Source organism: Schistocerca cancellata, chromosome 8 (genome assembly GCF_023864275.1).
Source record: "Schistocerca cancellata isolate TAMUIC-IGC-003103 chromosome 8, iqSchCanc2.1, whole genome shotgun sequence".
NCBI classification, from domain to species: domain Eukaryota; kingdom Metazoa; phylum Arthropoda; class Insecta; order Orthoptera; family Acrididae; genus Schistocerca; species Schistocerca cancellata.
The window spans coordinates 161,234,187-161,258,011 of record NC_064633.1 but is presented as its reverse complement, the minus strand read 5'-3'; the positions used below and the strand labels follow the sequence as shown (position 1 = coordinate 161,258,011).

Sequence of the window (23,825 nt, the reverse complement as noted above, 5' to 3'; positions counted from 1 at the left end):
TGTATGCATAATTTCGCTATCAGGAAAGATGACTGGAAGGCGTAGATTTGTTGGTAGGGATCTGGGATAATACTTTGCATATGTGAAGGAAATCGTATACAAGGTGCTAGTGTGGCCAATTCTAGATTATTGTTGCAGTGCTTAAAATCCTTATCAAGTAGCCATGACGGACGACATCGAACGAGTTCAGAGACACAATGCTAGGATGGCAACAGTTCGGTACAGCCCATACACGAGAAAGAGATTCTCAGAGAATGTAAATGTGCTTCTGTGGAAGATAGGGGCTCTTCTTCCCGCGAAACCCTGTTAAGTAAATTTAGACAACTATATCGTGTACTACAATTCTGCTCCCAATGTGTTATGCACTGCGGTGACAAACGTATCGCGTCGGACCTCCTTCTGCTCGTTGGAAGTCCCCCGTAGAAATATTGAGTCATGCTGCCTCTATATGGCCGTCCATAATAGCGAAAGCGTTGCTGGTGCAAGATAGTGCGCAAGAACTGAACCTCTCGATTATGTCCGACAAACGTTCGAAGGCTTAAGTGTCGAGCGATATGCCTGGCCAAATAATTCGCTCGAACTGACCAGAATGTTCTTCAAACCAATCGTGAACAGTTGTGGTCCGGTGACTTGGCTCACTGTCACCCATAAAAATTTCGTCATTGTTTGGCAACATAACGTCCATGAATGGCTGCAATGGTCTCCAAGTCAATGAACGGTTCAGCTGGACCAGAGGACCCAGTCCATTCCAAGTAAAGAGAGCCTACTCAATTATGGAGCCACCATCAGCTTGCACAGTGCCTTGTTCACACCTTGAGTCCATGACTTCGTGGGGTCTGCGCCACATTCAAACCCTACCGTCAGATGTAACCAACCGGAATCGGGATTCATCTGACCAGTTATGGAATGTACAGAGGAGTATAGACAGTTTTCATACTTCAGTACGTTAAATTTCTGATATTGGTACGAATTATTTTACGATGTCCAAAGAAATTGCCCGCGTACTCGTTGGCGGGTTCTCTTCAACGTGATGCTGTGTGGCCTCTTCCGATTCGCGTGTACGGAGTCTCCTTGGAGCACTACAGTCACTCCTGCTGATGGTACCGTTTCTCGAAGGCGTTGCGTAATTGTAGCGAAAAGGGTATGCGGTGGATTCGGCCGTTGTGGAGAGCGATCTTGACAAAGGCGACGAGCAGCTCTTCCATTACCATGAGCTACGCCATTCAGAAGGATCATGTCTGTGTATTCTGCAAACGTGTACTCATCAATGTTACTCTAACATTCACAGACACATGAATAAAGTTCGAACCAGATGAGAGAGATTAGAATAGACTTCAGATGGCATCAGCTGATCCGATGTATCTACCCAGCGGCATACCTAAATTAGCAAACATGTGTTAAAACTGATGCAGCACGGAGATGGGTTTCTCTTCAAAATAGTATGTGTATTGTGTATTGAACCGGAGACCTAGAAACGACGGAGAGGCTTCGTCCTGCCGTATCCCTCAGTGGTTCACAACCCCACTACAGGCACAGCAGTCCACCGCCGCCCAACACCGAACCCAATGATACTGTGTGATTCGGCCCCAAGTGGTGCCCCCCCCCCCCTCCACGAACGTCCCATACCAGACGAGTGTACCCCAAATGTTTGCTTGGTAGAGTAATTATGGTGTACGCGTACGTAGAGACAATGTTTCCGCAGCAATCGCAGACATCGCATAACTGAGGCGGAATAAGGGGAACCAGCCCGCATTCGAAGAGGCAGATGGAAAACCGCCTAAAAACCATCTACAGACTGGCCGGAACACCAGACCTTGTCACTAATCCGCCGGGCGCATTCGTGCCGGCGATTGGCAAGCCTTCCCGCTCGGGAAGCAGCACGTTAGACCGCGCGGCTAGCTGGGCGGGCTAAATATTGTGTACTCACTCCCCGCCATAAGTCCTAGAAGTTCGTTTTCCGAACACCCTGTATACTTTCCTTACCTCATTGCTTGCTCGCGTCACCGCCAGGCGGCACTCATTCTCGCTATGGGCAGCGATCATAATGTTTTGACTCATCAGTATATCAAACGTAACAATAACTGTGAACAAAAATTAACCAACTGACATAGAATCAGAGTACGTTCATGCTTATGCAGGGCACCACAAAAGTGCAACATACAAACCCACGACAGCGACATTCCCTTTCCTCATCTGTAGATAACAGACAAGCGTATGTCCATATGTGTGTGAAGTCTTATGGGACTTCATTGCTAAGGTCATGAGTCCCTACTTTACCTAAATCATCCTAAGGACAAACACACACAACCATGCCCAAGGGAGGACTCGAACCTCCGCCGGGACCAGCATCACAGTCCATGACTGCAGCGCCTCAGACCGCTCGGCTAATCCCGCGCGGCTAGACAAGCCTATGCTTGGGACTAACACCGTAGTTGGTGGTGTGAGAGAAATCAGCTTGACCGAATGGCGCCGAAACCCAATTTAGTGGCCGAACTGAGGTGCGAGGCCAGTAATAGGCCGAGGCGGGTACGTTAAACTGGGGCAGGTGTGAGAAAGTAGTTCATGAGTGTTCTGATACATTCTGAACCGGTAGAGCTTCAATGGGGATGCTGTGCAGCTACACAATATAGAATAGATTTATTTGAATATTAAAGAAATTGAAGTCTGCTCCAGTTAGTGTTAAGTTACACACAAATGAAAGTTTGTTTGGTAGTATTAATGACGCAACAGTTAGTGTAACGCAGAAGTCTAGAGAGAGTAAAATCTCTGCCATAAACTCGCAAGGATTAGAAGAAAAACTTTCATAGGCTGCTGATGGACAGTGACGATAATATCTAAACACAGGTTCGTCATCTACAACCGATCAACAGATGCGATCCGAAAAAATGAATATTTGTTGCACTCGAAGGAACATAATGCCACCGTAGCTGCAGCAGACACAATGGTGCATTCAACTGGTACTATGCGCTGAAGTTTGCATGACTGTGGTATATAATGTGTCACAAACCTTTGGAGTCAAAATTTTACAGGTAGCAGACGACCCCAAACCGAGTACTTCAGTATAACCGGCCGGTGTAGCCGAGCGGTTCTAGGTGCTTCAGTCTGGAACCGCGCGACCGCTACGGTCGCAGGTTCGAATCCTGCCTCGGGCATGAGGGTGTGTGATGTCCTTAGGTTAGTTAGGTTTAAGTAGTTCTAAATTCTAGGGGACTGATGACCTCAGATGTTAAGTCCGATAGTGCTCAGAGCCATTTGAACCATTTGAACTTGAGGATAAGAGGCAATAATAGGAAATTAATATGTCGGATACCATGGATATTGAATGACATGTGCTTGTGAGTACTTTTTGTAAACCAATTTTGTTTCATCGCGCACTGCTGCCTGCTGCGACGATTTTAGTGGCCTTGTCTTCAGAAGCTCAACTCATCTGTCTGGGATGTGTCAAAATGCCTCTCAGCACTCATTATCTTTCATGACTAGGGGTACCGTCTTTGATTAGTAACCATAACGTCCTCCGTCGCGTGTTCGAGCGCCGTCACTGCCTAAATGTTGAATAAAAACCATTAGCAATCGCGGCCGAAGACTTCCGACATAAGAAGTCGCCCTCATTCGGCCAACAGTCTTGTCAAAGTAGTCGAAGGAACGGACAGAGGTTCAGAGCATTCTCTTGCCATTGAGTTGGGAAACTGTTCTAAAAGGGGCAAGAATCAGCAATGGTGAACGGCATGAGGATGCAGAGGGCAATGGAAACCACTGCATTAAAGACACATAAAGTGTATTCACAAGACATGTGGCCTGTCATTGAAAAAGTGTCACGATGGCCTCTCCATTTGCAAAAGATTCCGGATTAGCCCTCCATTCAGATCTACGGGAAGGGACCGTCAAGAGGAAGGTGACCATGAGAAAAATATTCAACAGTCAACGAAAGAATGACGTTCTACGAATCGAGCCATGGAATGTCAGAAGTTTGAGCGTGGCAGGGAAGCTAGAAAATCTGAAAAGCGAAATGCTAAGGCCTAATGTAGATGTGAGATGTGAGAAAGAAAACTGGCGTTCTACGGATCGGAGCGTGGAATGTCAGATCCCTTAATCGGGCAGGTAGGTTAGAAAATTTAAAAAGGGAAATGGATAGGTTAAAGTTAGATATAGTGGGAATTAGTGAAGTTCGGTGGCAGGAGGAACAAGACTTCTGGTCAGGTGACTACAGGGTTATAAACACAAAGTCAAATAGGGGTAATGCAGGAGTAGCTTTAATAATGAATAGGAAAATATGATTGCGGGTAAGCTACTACAAACAGCATAGTGAACGCATTATTGTGGCCAAGATAGATACGAAGCCCACACCTACTACAGTAGTACAAGTTTATATGCCAACTAGCTCTGCAGATGACGAAGAAATTGAAGAAATGTATGATGAAATAAAAGAAATTATTCAGATAGTGACGGGAGACGAAAATTTAATAGTCATGGGTGACTTGAATTCGAGTGTAGGAAAAGGGAGAGAAGGAAACGTAGTAGGTGAATATGGATTGGGGCTAAGAAATGAAAGAGGAAGTCGCCTGGTAGAATTTTGCACAGAGCACAACTAAATCATAGCTAACACTTGGTTTAAGAATCATGATATACATGTATACATGGAAGAACCCTGGAGATACTAAAAGGTATCAGATAGATTATATATTGGTAAGACAGAGATTTAGGAACCAGGTTTTAAATTGTAAGACATTTCCAGGGGCAGATGTGGACTCTGACCACAATCTATTGGTTATGACCTGTAGATTAAAACTGAAGAAACTGCAAAAAGGTGGGAATTTAAGGAGATGGGACCTGGATAAACTGAAAGAACCAGAGGTTGTACAGAGTTTCAGGGAGAGCATAAGGGAACAATTGACAGGAATGGGGGAAAGAAATACAGTAGAAGAAGAATGGGTAGCTTTGAGGGATGAAGTAGTGAAGGCAGCAGAGGATCAAGTAGGTAAAAAGACGAGGGCTAATAGAAATCCTTGGGTAACAGAAGAAATATTGAATTTAATTGATGAAAGGAGAAAATATAAAAATGCAGTAAATCAAGCAGGCAAAAAGGAATACAAGCGTCTCAAAAATGAGATCGACAGGAAGTGCAAAATGGCTAAGCAGACATGGCTAGAGGACAAATGTAAGGATGTAGAGGCTTATCTCACGAGGGGTAAGATAGATACTGCCTACAGGAAAATTAAAGAGACCTTTGGAGATAAGAGAACCACTTGTATGAACATCAAGAGCTCAGATGGAAACCCAGTTCTAAGCAAAGAAGGGAAAGCAGAAAGGTGGAAGGAGTATATAGAGGGTCTATACAAGGGCGATGCACTTGAGGACAATACTATGGAAATGGAAGAGGATGTAGATGAAGATGAAATGGGAGATACGATACTGCGTGAAGAGTTTGACAGAGCACTGAAAGACCTGAGTCGAAACAAGGCCCCCGGAGTAGACAACATTCCATTGGAACTACTGACGGCCTTGGGAGAGCCAGTCCTGACAAAACTCTACCATCTGGTGAGCAAGATGTATGAGACAGGCGAAATACCCTCAGACTTCAAGAAGAATATAATAATTCCAATCTCAAAGAAAGCAGGTGTTGACAGATGTGAAAATTACCGAACAATCAGTTTAATAAGCCACAGCTGCAAAATACTAACGCGAATTCTTTACAGACGAATGGAAAAACTAGTAGAAGACGACCTCGGGAAAGATCAGTTTGGATTCCGTAGAAATACTGGAACACGTGAGGCAATACTGACCTTACGACTTATCTTAGAAGAAAGATTAAGGAAAGGCAAACCTACGTTTCTAGCATTTGTAGACTTAGAGAAAGCTTTTGACAATGTTGACTGGAATACTCTCTTTCAAATTCTAAAGGTGGCAGGGGTAAAATACAGGGAGCGAAAGGCTATTTACAATTTGTACAGAACATGAAAGGGAAGCAGTAGTTGGGAAGGGAGTAAGACAGGGTTGTAGCCTCTCCCCGATGTTATTCAATCTGTATATTGAGCAAGCAGTAAAGGAAACAAAAGAAAAATTCGGAGTAGGTCTTAAAATCCATGGAGAAGAAATAAAAACTTTGAGGTTCGCCGATGACATTGTAATTCTGTCAGAGACAGCAAAGGACTTGGAAGAGCAGTTGAACGGAATGGATGGTGTCTTGAAGGGAGGATATAAGATGAACATCAACAAAAGCAAAACGAGGATAATGGAATGTAGTCGAATTAAGTCGGGTGATGTTGAGGGTATTAGATTAGGAAATGAGACACTTAAAGTAGTAAAGGAGTTTTGCTATTTGGGGAGCAAAATAACTGATGATGGTCGAAGTAAAGAGGATATAAAATGTAGACTGGCAATGGCGAGGAAAGCGTTTCTGAAGAAGAGAAATCTGTTAACATCGAGTATAGATTTAACTGTCAGGAACTCATTTCTGAAAGTATTTGTATGGAGTGTAGCCATGTATGGAAGTGAAACATGGACGGTAAATAGTTTGGACAAGAAGAGAATAGAAGCTTTCGAAATGTGGTGCTACAGAAGAATGCTGAAGATTCGATGGGTAGATCACATAACTAATGAGGAAGTATTGAATAGGATTGGGGAGAAGAGAATTTTGTGGCACAATTTGATCAGAAGAAGGGATCGGTTGGTAGGACATGTTCTGAGGCACCAAGGGATCACCAATTTAGTATTGGAGGGCAGCGTGGAGGGTAAAAATCGTAGGGGGAAACCAAGAGATGAATACACTAAACAGATTCAGAGGGATGTAGGTTGCAGTAGGTACTGGGAGATGAAGAAGCTTGCACAGGATAGAGTAGCATGGAGAGCTGCATCAAACCAGTCTCAGGACTGAAGACCACAACAACAACAACAACAACAACAATGTAGATGTAGTGGGTATCATTGAAGTGGAAGGGAACGAAGGCAAAGATTTCTGGTCAGATGAGCATTGGGTAATATCAAAAGCAGCATAAAATGGTATAACGGGAGTATGATTTGTTTTGAATAGGTAAGTTGGACAGAGAGTGAGTTACTGTAACCGGTTCAGTGAAAGGGTTGTTCTCATTAGAATCGAGAGCAAGTCACCATCGACAGTAACAGTTGAGAGAGAAGAAAGACTACCTGAGTTCTGCAATAAATTTCATCTGGTAATAGCGAATGATCTATTAAAAAATCACAACAGGTGGAGGTACACTTGGGAAAGTCTGGGAGATAAAGAAAGTTTTCGGTTGGAGTACATCACCGTCAGGTTGAGATTTCCAAATCAGATACTGGATTGTGAGGCATACCCAGGGACAAATATACACTCAGATTACGATTTGGTAATGATGAAGAATACGCTGAAGTTCAAGAGATTAGTCAGGAAGAATCTACGCACAAAGAAGTGGGATACGGAAGTATTAAGGAATGAAGAGATACGCTTCAACTTTTCCGAGGCTACTGCGATAATGAATAGCTCAGTAGGCAGATCAGTTGAATGGACATCTCTAAAAAGGGAGTCACAGAACTTGGAGAGAAAAATTTAGGTACAAGGAAGGTAACTACGACGAAACCATGGATAACAGAAGAAATATTTCAGCCGATCAGTGAAAGAGGAAAGTAAAAACATGTTCAGGGAAATTAAGGAACACAGAAATACAACTCACTTAGGAATGAAATAAATAGGAAATGCAGGGAAGCTAAGACGAAATGGCTACATAAAAAATTCGAAGAAACCGAAAAATCAATTATTATCGGAAATACTGAGTCAGTATATAGAAAAGACAAAACAACCTATGATGAAATTAAAAGTAAGGACTGTAACATTAACAGTTCAATGGGAATTACACTGTTAAACGCAGAGGAGAGAGTGGATAGGTGGAAAGAGTACATTGATGCCTTTATGAGGGGGAGATTTATCGGATAACATGATAGAAGAAGAAACAGGAGTCGATAGGGAAGAGATAGGAGACCCGATATTAGGATCAGAATTTAAAAGAGCTTTGGAAGACTTAAAATCAAATAAATCAGAAGGGACTGGTAACAATCAATTGCAATTTCTAAAATCAATGGGGAAAGTGGCAACAAAACGATTATTCACGTTGGTGTGTAGAATGTATGAGTCTGACGATACATCATCAGACTTTCGGAAAAATATCATCCACACAGTTCTGAAGATAGCCAGCGCCAACAAATGGGAGAATATTCTCACAGTCAGCTTAACAGCCCATACATACAAGTTGCTGACAAGAAAAATGTACAGAAGAATGGAAAAGAAAACAGGGGATCTGTCTGATGACGATCAATTTGGCTTAGGAAAGTTAAAGGCACCTGAGGGACGGTTCCGACGCTGCGGTTGACGATGGAAGCAAGACTACGTAAAGAAAACTCAAGGCACGTTCATAGGCTCTGTCGACCTGGAAAAAACGTTCGACAACGTAAATTGGTGCAAGATGTTCGAAATCCTGAGAAAAATAGAGGTAAGCTACAGGGAAAGACAGGTAATATACAGTATGTACAACAACCAAGATGGAGCAATAAGAGTGGAAGACCATGAATGAAATGCACGGATTAAGAAGGATGTAAGACAGGGATGTAGTCTTTCGACCCTTCTGTTCTATCTATACGTCGCAGAAGCAATGACGAAAATAAAAGAAAGGTTCAAGAGTGGATTAAAGTCCAAGGGAATAGGATGGCAATGTTAAGCTCCATTGATGACATTGCTATAATCAGGGAAAGTGAAGAAGAATTGCAGGACCTGTTGAATGGAATTAACAGACTAATGAACACAGAACGTGGATTGAGAATAAATCGAGGAAAGAGAAAACTAATGAGAAGTAGCCGAAATGAGAACAACGAGAAACTTCAATCAGGATTGATAGTCACAAAGTTGATGACGTTAAGGAATTTTGTTACCTAGGCAGTAAAATAATCCATGATGGACGAAGCAAGGAGGACGTAAAAAGAGACTAGCACTGTCAGAAAGGGCATTCCTAGACAAGGGAAGTCTACTAGTATCAAATATAGTTATTAATTTAAGGAAGAAATTTCTGAGAATGTACATTTGGATCAAGCATTGTTTTGCAGTGAGATATAGTCTGTTGAAAAATCGGAACAGAATAAAAACATTTGAGATGTTGTGGCACAGAAGAATGTTGTAAATTAAGTGGACTGCTAAGGTAAAAAAATGAGGAGGTTCTCCGCAGAATCGGAGAGGAAAGGAATGTATGAAAAACACTGACAAAAAGAAGGGACAGGACGGTAAGACATCTGTTAAGATATCAGGGAATAACTCGCTTTGTACTAGGAGCTATAGAGGGTAAAAACCGTAGAGGAAGACAGAAATTGGGACAAGTCCAGCATATACATAGGTTGCAAATGCTACTCTGAATGAAAAGGTTGGCACAGGAGAGGAATTCGTGATGTGCAGCATCAAACCAGTCGAAAGACTGATAGCTCTAAAAACAAGTTGTCGAAGCTGTAGCGTTCAACAAGCTGTAACAAAGCAAATTTAGTAACCAGCGCCATAAGATTTGTGTATGTAAAATTGTATCTAGTCAATAGTATATAATATAATGTACTATAGATACTACAATGCAAACTACCAGAAAACTGTCAAAATATCTGTTGCCAATATATTAATGTATACAGCGCTCTCTCTCACAGTTACTTTTGCTTTGTTTCGTCTTCACAATATTTAACAGACTTTGTGAACAAGTAATTTGTGTGTGAGAGAGTGCGTATGGTGCTATATAATCTATAGATATTCAAGGTTTAGGAAAGCGTTAAATATTTCTTATTATACGGTGAAATAGGGACTTCGTCAAAATCATCGTGACAATCTTTGGATTAGTGATGGTTTCATATTCATGGATATGTAGCCAAAAGGGACAACCATCAATACAGAGGCATATGTGAAGACTCTCAACAGACTCAAGAACCATTTCTGGCATATTTGGTCTGACAAAGTTCCAAAAGGAATCTTGCTCCACCATTGCAATATTCACCCAAACAGAAGTCTCGGAAGCTGGAAACACATCGCCAAATTGAGTTCGACATTTTCTCATCCACCTCATAGTGCAGAATAGGTGCCATCAGCGGATCTACACCTGTTTGAATGCCTCAAGGCTTCTCTATGTGGTACAAACTTTTAAGATGATGAGAGCGTAATTCATGCAGTGAAACCATGACTATGAACGCAGGAGAAGAGCTTTGACGAACAGGGAATATATGCTCTTACACAGTGCTGGCGTAGGGCCATAGAGCATGATAGAGCCCATGCAGAAAAATAAAACGTGTAAAACTAATGGGGGCACTTGCTCCCCTCCCCCTCCCCCCCTCCCAACACAGAGCTTTTATTCATTACAGCATTCTGTTACACTCGTAGAAGTGGTTCCCGTGATTCCGATAGACTTCTCCTTTAGATAACTGTACCAGTACAGAATCTAGTTCTTGTGATATGCCACACCTCGGAACTGACCGACTCATTTATATCAAAAATACCAATTTAAGAGTATTGTATAAATTTTTACCGACTGACATGGACACGCAATATGGGTGAATATTCTATTACATTGTTTTGGTGCTTCGTTAAGCTTACTTGTATATGTCTCTGATGACTTCGGTGACGTGTTTCTTGCCGAGAATGGCGTCCTTCATGTTCCCAAATGCCACCGAAGGCTCTAGACAGGGCACTCCCAGATTCTGCCGATAGCCGTAGTTCCACGACAGATACTTCCACAGGAGCCACACCGTCAGAACCAACAGGGCACCGGTAGTACACCAGTCCATGGACATAGCGCTCGCTATCTACCAGAAACTGGAAAATAACAAAACAAGATAAGTATTATCAGTCAGTATTATAGTTCATAATGAGAAGGGCTAGTCCACTCAATGCTCATCGCTAGCAATTCGCTGAAATGTTGAGGAAAAGCTGATTTTTAGGGAGCAGTTCCTTACCATACAAGTCACAAAAACCTCTCGCCGGACCCCTAAGACATTCTAGTTGCATATCTCATCTGACAAATCATTCCAGGAGGCAGTAATGAAACCCTCTGTGCGAGCTCGAATCTCTCTAATTTTATTTTCTATTGAGGCTTAACAGGAATCGTTCTTCAAATAAATCATTCGTGACTAGAACAGGAAAAGGGGGAAGTAACAATCACGCACAAACTTTCCTCTGACCCACACCATAAAGTGGTTTCCAGACTGCACATGTAGATGTAGAGATCTGGAGAAAGGTCTGGCTAGAGCAACAGTCGAACACCCTCTCTATCGAGGCAGATCAGCACAGCACAGGCAAGATGCGGTCTTGCGTTATCTTACCATAATATAGCTTTATGAAGACCTCAAGAAAGGATACTGCTCGAGTGTACAGTACACAGAAGTACAGCGAAGCAGACACTAAGTTCACAGTCTCGTACTTTGTCAGAAAGCGTGAGAAAATCAAAGGACAGCTCTTATACTTCAAAGAAATCTTGGAATTGTCAAGATATTATAAGCTAGCACGAACAGTCCAAAAGAACAAATGAGCGAGTAATCCATATACAACAGCAAAGCCAATATATCTATTCTATCGCTTGCGCCTTGTCCCGTGGTGAAGCAGAGTCGGCCATGGTTAACCGGATTTGGCATGTTAATTTTAAGGGGTGGCCGGAAGCCCTTCGTGCCGCCACCCCATACCCCCCAGGACGGAATTAGTATGTGTGTAAATCGTGAAATAGTGTGAATGCGTTTCAGATGTCTGTGATTCGTGTAGCTGAGGCGGGACGTGGGCACCAGCCCGGTATTCACCTAGAAGGATGTGAAAAACCGCCTAAAAACCACATCCAGGCTGGCCGGCACACCGGCCGTCGTCGTTAGTCCGCCGGGCGGATTCGATCCGGGGGCGGCGCGCCTACCTGAGTCCAGGAAGCAGCGTGTTAGCGCTCTCGGCTATCCTGACGGGTCCTCAGCAAAGTCAATATATCTTACAACAAATTTCGTGTTTGTTTTGAATACAGTCAGAGAGAGTCTCTGTAGTCAACCATAGTGCCAGTAGTGCTAGTGTTTCTTTTCAATACAGTCCAGAGACAGGTAGTGCTATTTTCATTGTTTTCTACAAGAAGTGGCTAGCAACCACAGTTTAGTGAATAAACAGCCGCCTTTAGTGAATTAGCAGTCTAGTTAAAGGTTGATTAACTCTCTTCAGTAAATTGATTCCTTAGGATGGATAGGATGTGTGACTGCTGTGTACGGACGCAGGAGGAGCTGGCCACTGTTCGCAACCAGCTGAGCGTGTCGATGGCCGCGGTCAGCCGTCTTCAGGCTGCTGCCTCGGAGTGTAGCGGCAGTGGGGAGTCTGGTGCGTCGCAAGGTACACCCCAGGTGTTACATGCTTCACCCACTGTCCCTGCTGTCGAGACATCTTCGCGGTTACCGGGCGCGGTTGGGCCACCCTCTCCCCAAGGGGAGTGGCGGGTTCAGCGGCGTTCGCGGCGCACGAGGCGGAGGGTCAATGTGGAGGCTGGCCGTGTGGCATCGCCCGCTCTGCCTGTGAGTGGACATGTGGCTGCTCCTTCAGCAAGGTCCGAGCAGGCACACGGGGGGAGGGGTTTATTAGTTATTGGGAGCTCCAACGTTAGGCGGGTGATGGAGCCCCTCAGGGAAATAGCGGGAAGGTCGGGGAAGAAGGCCAGTGTTCACTCTGTCTGCTTGCCGGGGGGTCTCATCCGAGATGTGGACGAGGCCCTACCGGCGGCTATAGAGAGCACTGGGTGCACCCGACTGCAAATTGTTGCTCATGTCGGCACCAATGACTCCTGCCGTCTGGGTTCAGAGGTCATCCTCAGTTCGTACAGGCGGTTGGCGGAATTGGTGAAGGCGGAAAGCCTCGCTCGCGGGGTGGAATCAGAGCTAACTATTTGTAGTATCGTTCCCAGAACCGATCACGGTCCTCTGGTTTGGAGCCGAGTGGAAGGCTTAAACCAGAGGCTCAGACGATTCTACGGAGATCTGGGGTGCAAATTTCTCGACCTCCGCTATCGGGTGGAGAAATGTAGGGTCCCCCTCAATTGGTCAGGCGTGCACTACACGCCGGAAGCGGCTACAAGGGTAGCGGAGTACGTGTGGAGTGCACATGGGGTTTTTTTAGGTTAGAGACTCCCCTCCCTAGGCCCGACAAGACGCCTCCTGAGACGCGGCAAGGTAGGAATAGGCAAAATGCAACAGGGAATAACAATATTAATGTGCTAATAGTAAACTGCAGGAGCGTCTATAGAAAGGTCCCAGAACTCCTCTCATTAATAAACGGTCACAACGCCCATATAACACTAGGGACAGAAAGTTGGCTGAAACCAGACGTAAACAGTAATGAAATCCTAAACTCAGATTGGAATGTATACCGCAGAGACAGGCTGAACAGTGAAGGGAGAGGCGTGTTTATAGCGATAAGAAGTGCAATAGTATCGAAGGAAATTGACGGAGATCCGAAATGTGGAATGATTTGGGTGAAGGTCACGGTTAAAGCAGGCTCAGACATGGTAATTGGATGTCTCTATAGGCCCCCTGGCTCAGCAGCTGTTGTGGCTGAGCACCTGAAGGATAATTTGGAAAATATTTCGAGTAGATTTCCCCACCATGTTATAGTTCTGGGTGGAGATTTTAATTTGCCAGATATAGACTGGGAGACTCAAACGTTCATAACGGGTGGCAGGGACAAAGAATCCAGTGAAATTTTTTTAAGTGCTTTATCTGAAAACTACCTTGAGCAGTTAAACAGAGAACCCACTCGTGGCGATAACATATTAGACCTTCTGGTGACAAACAGACCCGAACTATTTGAAAAAGTTAACGCAGAACAGGGAATCAGCGATCATAAAGCGGTTACGGCATCGATGATTTCAGCCGTAAATAGGAATATTAAAAAGGGTAGGAAGATTTTTCTGTTTAGAAAAAGTGACAAAAAGCAGATTTCAGAGTACCTGTTGGCTCAACACAACAGTTTTGTCTCAAGTACAGATAGTGTTGAGGATCAGTGGACAAAGTTCAAAACCGTCGTACATTATGCGTTAGATGAGTATGTGCCAAGCAAGATCGTAAGAGATGGAAAAGAGCCACCGTGGTACAACAACCGAGTTAGAAAACTGCTGTGGAAGCAAAGGGAACTTCACAGCAAACATAAACATAGCCAAAGCCTTGCAGACAAACAAAAATTACGCGAAGCGAAATGTAGTGTGAGGAGGGCTATGCGAGAGGCATTCAATGAATTCGAAAGTAAAGTTCTATGTACTGACTTGGCAGAAAATCCTAAGAAATTTTGGTCTTATGTCAAAGCGGTAGGTGGATCAAAACAAAATGTCCAGACACTCTGTGACCAAAATGGTACTGAAACAGAGGATGACAGACTAAAGGCCGAAATACTAAATGTCTTTTTCCAAAGTTGTTTCACAGAGGAAGATTGACTTGTAGTTCCTTCTCTAGATTGTCGCACAGATGACAAAATGGTAGATATCGAAATAGACGACAGAGGGATAGAGAAACAATTAAAATCGCTCAAAAGAGGAAAGGCCTCTGGACCTGATGGGATACCAGTCCAATTTTACACAGAGTACGCGAAGGAACTTGCCCCCTTCTTGCAGCGGTGTACCGTAGGTCTCTAGAAGAGCGTAGCGTTCCAAAGGATTGGAAAAGGGCACAGGTCATCCCCGTTTTCAAAAAGGGACGTCGAACAGATGTGCAGAACTATAGACCTATATCTCTAACGTCGATCAGTTGTAGAATTTTGGAACACGTATTGTGTTCGAGTATAATGACTTTTCTGGAGACTAGAAATCTACTCTGTAGGAATCAGCATGGGTTTCGAAAAAGACGGTCATGTGAAACCCAGCTCGCGCTATTCGTCCATGAGACTCAGAGGGCCATAGACACGGGTTCACAGGTAGATGCCGTGTTTCTTGACTTCCGCAAGGCGTTCGATACAGTTCCCCACAGTCGTTTAATGAACAAAGTAAGAGCAAATGGGCTATCAGACCAATTGTGTGATTGGATTGAGGAGTTCCTAGATAACAGGACGCAGCATGTTATTCTCAATGGAGAGAAGTCTTCCGAAGTAAGAGTGATTTCAGGTGTGCCGCAGGGGAGTGTCATAGGACCGTTGCTATTCACAATATACATAAATGACCTGGTGGATGACATCGGAAGTTCACTGAGGCTTTTTGCAGATGATGCTGTGGTGTATCGAGAGGTTGTAACAATGGAAAATTGTACTGAAATGCAGGAGGATCTGCAGCGAATTGACGCATGGTGCAGGGAATGGCAATTGAATCTCAATGTAGACAAGTGTAATGTGCTGCGAATACACAGAAAGATAGATCCTTTATCATTTAGCTACAAAATAGCAGGTCAGCAACTCGAAGCAGTTAATACCATAAATTATCTGGGAGTACGCATTAGGAGTGATTTAAAATGGAATGATCATATAATGTTGATCGTCGGTAAAGCAGATGCCAGACTGAGATTCATTGGAAAAATCCTAAGGAAATGCAATCCGAAAACAAAGGAAGTAGGTTACAGTACGCTTGTTCGCCCAGTGCTTGAATACTGTTCTGCAGTGTGGGATCCGTACCTGATAGGGTTGATACAAGACATAGAGAAGATCCAACGGAGAGCAGCGCGATTCGTTACAGGATCATTTAGTAATCGCGAAAGCGTTACGGAGATGACAGAAGATAAACTCCAGTGGAAGACTCTGCAGGAGAGACGCTCAGTAGCTCGGTACGAGCTTTTGTCAAAGTTTCGAGAAAATACCTTCACCGAAGAGTCAAGCAGTATATTGCTCCCTCCTACGTATATCTCGCGAAGAGACCATGAGGATAAAATCAGAGAGATTAGAGCCCACACAGAGGCATACCGACAATCCTTCTTTCCACGAACAATACGAGACTGGAATAGAAGGGAGAACCGATAGAGGTACTGAAGGTACCCTCCGCCACACACCGTCAGGTGGCTTGCGGAGTATGGATGTAGATGTAGATGTAGAAATTCAGCGGAACGAACAGCTTAATGGACTTCAGCGAAGTGTCTTGGCCATGGCTAGCGCCACATGGCTTCAACACACAGTGATCTCAGCACAGAGAGCACAAACCACGGTTGTCATGAGTCGCCTCCAGCTTCTTCATTTCCTCGTCACTCGCTGAGACACCAAGCCTCTCATTTCGTGTAACTGACGTGTAGGGCTGGTAATGTCCAGGGCATTGCTTGCCTGCTTGAACCTGGGGTGAGGGGGAGAGGGGGGGGGGGGCGACACTGGACTGGGAGGACAAGGATCAGCCTCCCTGGGAGCCTACATCTTAACCATTCTAAGCTTCCATTTTGTCCTGTGTAGTTCTTCGCTGCATGGATGGGGTTCGTATTGGCATGAGGTAGAAGACAGAGGAGATTGCCAATGCCAGTTAGGACGCTGTGTAATGGGGTGGCAGCTTTGGTGGATGGTGGCTGGGCATCCGCTGTTTCATAGTTTTCCGGGGGAGGTGGAGGGATGGTGTTCTCTCAGATGACATGACCGGATCTGGTTAAAGTAGTGGATCAGATAGTCCAGCCAGTTGCTGTCTCAAACATTTGATGCCTCCAGTTTCCAATGACAGTACCTGGAGTCCATAAAGCGAAAAGTATGGGGCCCAGCCAAGGGAGCCCAGAGAAGTCTCGGAGCTTAATAACGTGCCGTGCCTGCACCCTATTCTGGGCTATGCCTATTGTCAGGGGTGGGCCGAGATGTCACGAGGAAGTTTGTGAATGTGCCCCCTGCCGTTGCCACCTATTATTGTATCGGCCGTTAAAAACTGAGTTCTTGTTTTTCGGTAATCCTGCTTCAAATGGTTCAATGGCTCTGAGCACTATGGGACTTAACATCTATGGTCATCAGTCCCCTAGAACTTAGAACTACTTAAACCTAACTAACCTAAGGACAGCACACAACACCCAGCCATCACGAGGCAGAGAAAATCCCGGTCCCCGCCGGGAATCGAACCCAGGAACCCGGGCGTGGGAAGCGAGAGCGCTACCGCACGACCACGAGATGCGGGCTGGTAATCCTGCTCAGCCAAAACAACTTCCTGGAGCCTAGTGGCACTACACCGTACGAATCACTCCTTAATGTATTTGTTCACGATGTAACTGGTTTGTTTTACACAACAGACGCACGCACCTCGTGATAGCTCTACACTGGCAACAGCTTTCTGTCGCCGAAGGTTAACTTTGGCGTGATGTTCAGTTAGAACGTTTAAAAAATGGTTCAAATGACTCTGAGCACTATGGGACTTAACTTCTGAGGTCATCAGTCCCCTAGAACTTAGAACTACTTAAACCTAAGTAACCTAAGGACATTACACACATCCATGCCCGAGGCAGGATTCGAACCTGCGACCGTAGCGGTCGCGCGGTTCCAGACTGTAGCGCCTAGAACCGCTCGGCCACTCCAGCCGGCTGTAACGTTTACTTTCAGGCTCTTGTTGTATCCTTCACCCACTCCATCGTCTGCATCAGACTACGGCTGTACTGTAAACAGCTCGCTGTGCAAGTCAGCTGCTTGCCCTGCAAGGCTGTGACTCAGTACTTACCCTCAAGCTATTTCCCGAACTTCTGGCGTACACTCTCCAATACATTCCCCCCCCCCCCCCCCCGCCCCGACTTCATTTCCAACTCTACGAACTCGTCTCCTCTTCCTTTTCTGCTGTTCACAATGCTTCTGAGGAAATATTTGTGCCTATACCGTTACTCCCATAACATTTTCGACACAACTATCAATAAGTTTGAAACCAGGTAGATAAGGGTGGCAGGATTGGCCTTTTAACACCGAAATGGCAATTATTTAAAATTTAACAAATACGTAAAATACAGGCAGCCAATAATCTTGAAGACAAGCCAATTTGGTCGCTACCAGAATTTTAAGGCAAGTAACCACAATCACGGCTGAAGACCTTTAACGCCAGAACGGCAATTGTTAAAAAAAATTAGCAAACCTACATAAAATACAGACAGCAAATAATTTTGGAAAACAAGGCAATGTGGTCGCAATCAGAATTTTAAGGCAAGTAACCACTATCACGGCTGAAGGCCTTTGAAGCCCAAAATAGCTATTATAAAAAATTTTGGCAAACATACGTAAAATACAGGCAGCAAATAAATTTTGGAAGCAACTCAAAGTGGTCGCAATCAGAATTTTAAAGCAAGTCACCACAATAACGGCTGAAGGCCTTTTAACGCCAAAATGGCAATTATAAAAAATTTAACCAACATACTGTTCAAATGGTTCAAATGGCTCTGAGCACTATGCGACTTAACTTCTGAGGTCATCAGTCGCCTAGAACTTAGAACTAATTAAACCTAACTATCCTAAGGACATCACACACATCCATGCCTGAGGCAGGATTCGAACCTGCGATCGTAGCGGTCGCTCGGCTCCAGACTGTAGCGCCTAGAACCGCACGGCCACTCCGGCCGGCCAACATATTGTCAAACGATGAATGGCATAGCAAAAGATAATGAAAAAAACAAACAACAGATCACCAAATGAGTGAGACGAATGATGGTAACTTAATAATACAATAATAAAATAAAACACAAGGGCCAGTGACAAACGGCGCTGCAGGAATCGACCTATGAGTAGGCAAAGAGAAAGGCACCCAAGAGTTGCATTCAGATCACAAGGTGGTAACTCGGACTAGTGGCAGTCCAACGAGCGACTAATGATGATCTTGGTGAGGCTACCTGACATCCAACAAACAAATGCAAGATGTAAAATTACGCCTAAGCTGGAACCGGCGGTCTGGGCTCCGTCTGCACAATACTGTGCTTAGAACGCCCAGAACAAGAAGGAATGACTCCCACTAAAGCAGAAGAACGCCACCCAACCTACAATCAAGAAGCTGTCAAACTTACACCAGACAGCGGCGGCAAGGCGAGGAAATGTAAACTGCCTTTATACACTAACCCCCAGGGCAGGTAACTGGGGCGTTAGCGGCCACAAGACAGAAAAATAGTGCTGGTTGAACTCAACAATGTAAGAAGCTCAAAATAGTAAATAGTAATTAGAAGCTCAGAAAGGCTAATCAGATCCGCCTTCCCCAGGTGCCGCATGAGATTAGCCGAGCAGTCTAAGGCGCTGCAGTCATGGACTGTGCGGCTGGTCCCGGAGGAGCTTCGAGTCCTCCCTCGGGCATGGGTGTGTGTGTTTGTCCTTAGGATAATTTAGGTTAAGTAGTGTGTAAGCTTAGGGACTGATTACCTTAGCAGTTAAGTCCCATAAGATTTCACACACCTTTTTTTTCTTCCCGAGGTACTGCACTCGCTGCTTTTCGCCTCGGCGACACTACGAGCAATAAAACGAACACAAGTCACTGGAGAATCGCGAGATTTCACAATCGTGGAGGTTTCTCTAAGCGAATTGCAATGAACTCAACTTAAACATGCAGGATCCGGTTTCTACGAGGTCGTGCACCCTCGTGACCACTGCCCTTCGATCCGGCAGTCCATACACGCCGACAGCGGTCCCAGCGTGTTTTCGCTCTGCGCGGTCCTCAAATGGTTCAAATGGCTCTGAGCACTATGGGACTTAAAAATCTGTGGTCATCAGTCCCCTAGAACTTAGAACTACTTAAACCTATCTAACCTAAGGACATCACACACATCCATGCCCGAGGCAGGATTCGAACCTGCGACCGTAGCAGTCGCGCGGTTCCGGACTGAGCGCCTAGAACCGCGAGACCACCGCGGCCGGCTGCGCGGACCTCGCTGCTCCTGCGTCCTCAATCGAACTCCACACTCACACCACACGGAAAAAGGAACGAGGTCGCTCCAAAGATAGAGCAGCAACATATCGATAAGCGCCACCGCTGCCACTAGCAGACAGTCAACGCTTACGAAACGGAGTCGCTCCAGTAAACACGAGAAGCAGACAAACAACGCAACCATGCCAACGAAACGATACAGTCTGGCAGAAACCTACACACGGCACCAACGCGAGCCGCAGCACGGCTCAAACTTCTTGTGTATTCCCTGTAGTATCTAAAACAATAACATTATTTGCAGTTCCTATTTGATGTAAAAACCATCAGTATATTTACGTCTTCGTGCATCTGGCCCAGGCTCCATGGCCTCAGCACAACATCCATCATCGCCCAGCGGGACAGATACTACTCCACTTAAATCACCCATGTTACTATCCCACATTCAGTTACTTCGGTAGAGCCCACACTCATTCCTGCTACCTCAGACTCCATAATTCCACTGGATATCGAAGCTCGTTCTTGTACATTATTCTCTTTAATTTCAACAACGTGATTATTATGTGCATCGCGTGAATTTCCACGAATTTGTATTATGCCACCATCTACAACTTCTTCCCTACTCCTTTGAGGGCGGGAAGGTTCAATTACATTAACGGTAATCGGCAGTCCCGCAGGAACAGGTAAACTATCCACAAGCCTGTTCTTCTCCTTTTCAGCTTCCTCCTTGGTCCTCCTCTCTGCTTCTTCTCTTTCCCTTCTCTCCATAATCAACATAATCTACACACTTTGAGGCCCTTTTTCCGTTACCCAGTCCTCCTGCTTTCTCAGCATCTTCTCCCTGTACTCCTGAAGTTTGTAATAAGCTGCTTCCTTCACCTCAGCATCATCTAATCTCCTAGATCGCTATTTCTTCTCCGCTAGGCTCTTAAAATTCTCGATACCTATCCTGTGGTAGTACCTTGCATTACCGAAAACCCTTCTCCTGTGGTGCTGACCACTATATTATTACCTCTTGTCAGTTACACGACCATAAACGAGAAAACAGAAACCACTTAAACATACCACTATGCAAACACTTAAATACTGAGCCACATTCCTTGCTCTGGGCGAAACAGATTCAGATCACGAGAAAACTTAATAGCAACAGCGTCATATTACTTCTTACAATCACTTAACAACTCTCGCCTGAGAGGCTGCTCATAACCGCTACTACACATCGAAACAACACCAAACTTAGCTACACCTCCTGAATCACCACAACAACACTAGGCGATGAGCCATACCTCTTGTTCATGATACCGATATTGCCCGTAGTAACTAACTGAAAACTAACTCATTTATATACGAAATGTACACGCAGTTGCAAAGAGCTGTGTAAGGGAATGACGACAAAGAAAATTAGTGCCAGATCGGGACTCGAACCCGGATTTCCATCTCTACGCGACCTGCTGCCCTAACAGCTTTGGCTGTCCATGTACGACTCACAGCCTAACCCAAACTTTCGTATGTCGTCGTTCCTGCATCACAACCTGTATGCGTACATACATTATGTAATTCCCATAAAGGGGAAGACATTTTAATTGAAAGTCGCTGCCCGGTACAGGCGGATAAATGCTATATTGCAGTGCGTGTGCCGTTGTGAAGAACGATCATCTTAACACCACAGGCACTGCAGTATCGAACACGCTTCCTCCAAATACCATCGGCGTCCACCTGCCACACACTGAACTTAACAAGTATATCTCTACCCTGATAAAACCCACTCATTTGCCATGACATCGCAGTCGAACAAAAAATAAAAAGACTGCACTCACTCCACCACGTGTCGACGAAACTGCACCCATGCAGCGGTAGAATCATCTTCTTCAATCCACGGATGTCGGTTGTAGGCATTGTTACTACCACCACTGTCACCAAATGGTGCAGTTGTAAGGTGGCATCATTTTGAGCCACATTACAACTACCACGCCGGAAAGAAGACCCTTTAATAGTATAAACATCGAGACAGGAAACCATTAACGATACTGACATCGGATAGGGATCTTAATTTTTAGCAGAATATCTGCACGTTGGGCGATAGTGAAGCGGACGGAGACGGGAGGCTGGCATAGGAACGGGAAAGACACAAGCGCGGCAGGCAGGCCTGAGAGCGCAAGACAACAGTGCCCGTAAGCTACTGGAAACTCCAGGCAGGTGGACCGCGGCTTAGCGGGAGCCACGTGGCCGAGGACAAGGAGAAGACACAGGGGCTCGCTCACAAAACGCGTGGCGGCGTGTAGGTGGTTTTCCAACGGCCGGAGCGGGAGCTTCTGGAACTGTCTGGAAGCTTCTAGAAGCTTCGGTCGGTTGCAAAGGAGCTACGAAAAAGCGTAGCGACTAGAAAACACTTGTTCCTGGAGCGTCGAGAAGAGAGGTTGGTCCTGGCGAGGTGTGCGACCTCGTTACTGGGACAGAGTACTTGTAGCGAGAGCCTGAGGATCGTCTGGTGTTCCACGGCAGCCCTGGAGGTCCCCACGGAAGCTTTTGGTGAGGCAGAATTTATGTTATCTCGCTGAGCCGAGAACCTTTGCAGCGATAGGCGTTAGGTCACTGTAGTGATCGTGCATTCGCAACGGCGGTTAGGGAAGTAAAGTAAATTGCTGATCACTTGTCTTTTTCGTTCTATGCTGAGGCTTCACGTTGCTAGTCGCGAGTGTAGTTCTAAATATAATTGCAATTGCCATAGCTGATGTCAGTATTCCGCGTTTGAATTAACGACCGCGAATATATCACAGGACAGTGCCAGACAGATCGATTACCAAATGTGAATAGGCAGAACTAAAATGTTGCTCGTACTGTGTGATCTTGTATAGAGTAAATTCGGATATAGAGTAAAGAATTTAACACTACTAAGTGTATCATTTCATAGCTAGTAGTTTCCTTGGTCATTTTATTACCTCCTTATTTGTGTATTTCATGTTTGCAACCACCTGGTAGGTCAACACATCTGAACATTCTAGCGTATACTGAGGATATGGTTAGAAACCAACCAAACTTGCATATGACTAGTTGTCACATATAGAGCAAAGAATAAGCTTACCCTTCTGGAGAGCGTATAAGTGTCAGGGCGACTAATCAGCGTTATAAAATCCGTTGTGCAAAATTTTTCACTTATACGTTCGGCTCGCAGGCTTAACCATCAGCAGAAAAGAGCAAAACACAAGAGTAGCTTACACAGTGACGGGCTCAACGATCCCCTGCTGACACCACTCTGAAGAATGGCGTCTCCTTCGTCTGACTGCTGATACCGGGATTTGACCCGTTGCTGTATGGCAGGAGTCGGACGGCGTCTGGCGCTGTTCTATTAAAGTCCTGGGAAGCGAACTCAGTGCTGCCGGCAGCAGGTGCGTACAGCAGGTTGGTGGTGATGTAGCACTAAATTCCGTGAGGAACTTAGTACTGGCGGCAAGAGGCGCATCCCCGTCTTGAACTCAGTTATGCTGTTAGCGATGCCCAGTCGTCGCGGCTGTCCAATGTTACCCTGGCATCGTGGTGGTGCTGGACTCCAGCGACGACAAGTGCTTCTGTCTCAGAATTCAGACATATTCATATCGCTCCGAGGCTCATTTGTGTCACTAAAACCTGGCACCTAGTCACCTAGCCTGGTGTGGTGACATCGACCCACCTGCTTCGGTCATTACTGCTGTGTGGTGCAGTTTTCTCCTGAGCACAGCTAACCTCATATCGCAATCCCCTTACATGTATGTTATTCTGATCCACAAGTCGCAACACTGTGGTTATCGACCTGCAGCAGCTAATGCAATACTACTTCTTATTACTTTCGCTAAAAGGCTGGGTACACAGTGATCAGGTATTAAACGCCGCTACAGCGGCAGAAATCGTTGAATGCAGATGACACGAATTGTGGGCCGTAGTCTGACCTTGCTTTGTGTAAGCACCTTTAACTGCAAAAATTGTGGAAAGGTCCCAGATCATAGATTTGTAGCTGTTTCATCTGGAGACGTAAGAGACAGCATCCACTACCAGCAGGCAAACTGCCATCTGAAATATAGCAAAGTGAACATG

At 45.2% G+C, this 23,825-nt stretch overlaps 1 protein-coding gene across 1 annotated transcript in view; it reads right to left on the bottom strand.

Annotated features, from left to right (window-relative positions):
- Positions 1–23,825, bottom strand: part of LOC126094470 (probable cytochrome P450 6a20) — a 145,523-nt gene that overhangs the window by 93,867 nt on the left and 27,831 nt on the right. Inside the window, exon 2 of the mRNA XM_049908859.1 lies at positions 10,598–10,816. Within this exon, the coding sequence (XP_049764816.1) occupies positions 10,598–10,794 (197 nt within the window). The 5' untranslated portion in view covers positions 10,795–10,816. The remainder of the gene's footprint in view (positions 1–10,597; positions 10,817–23,825) is intronic.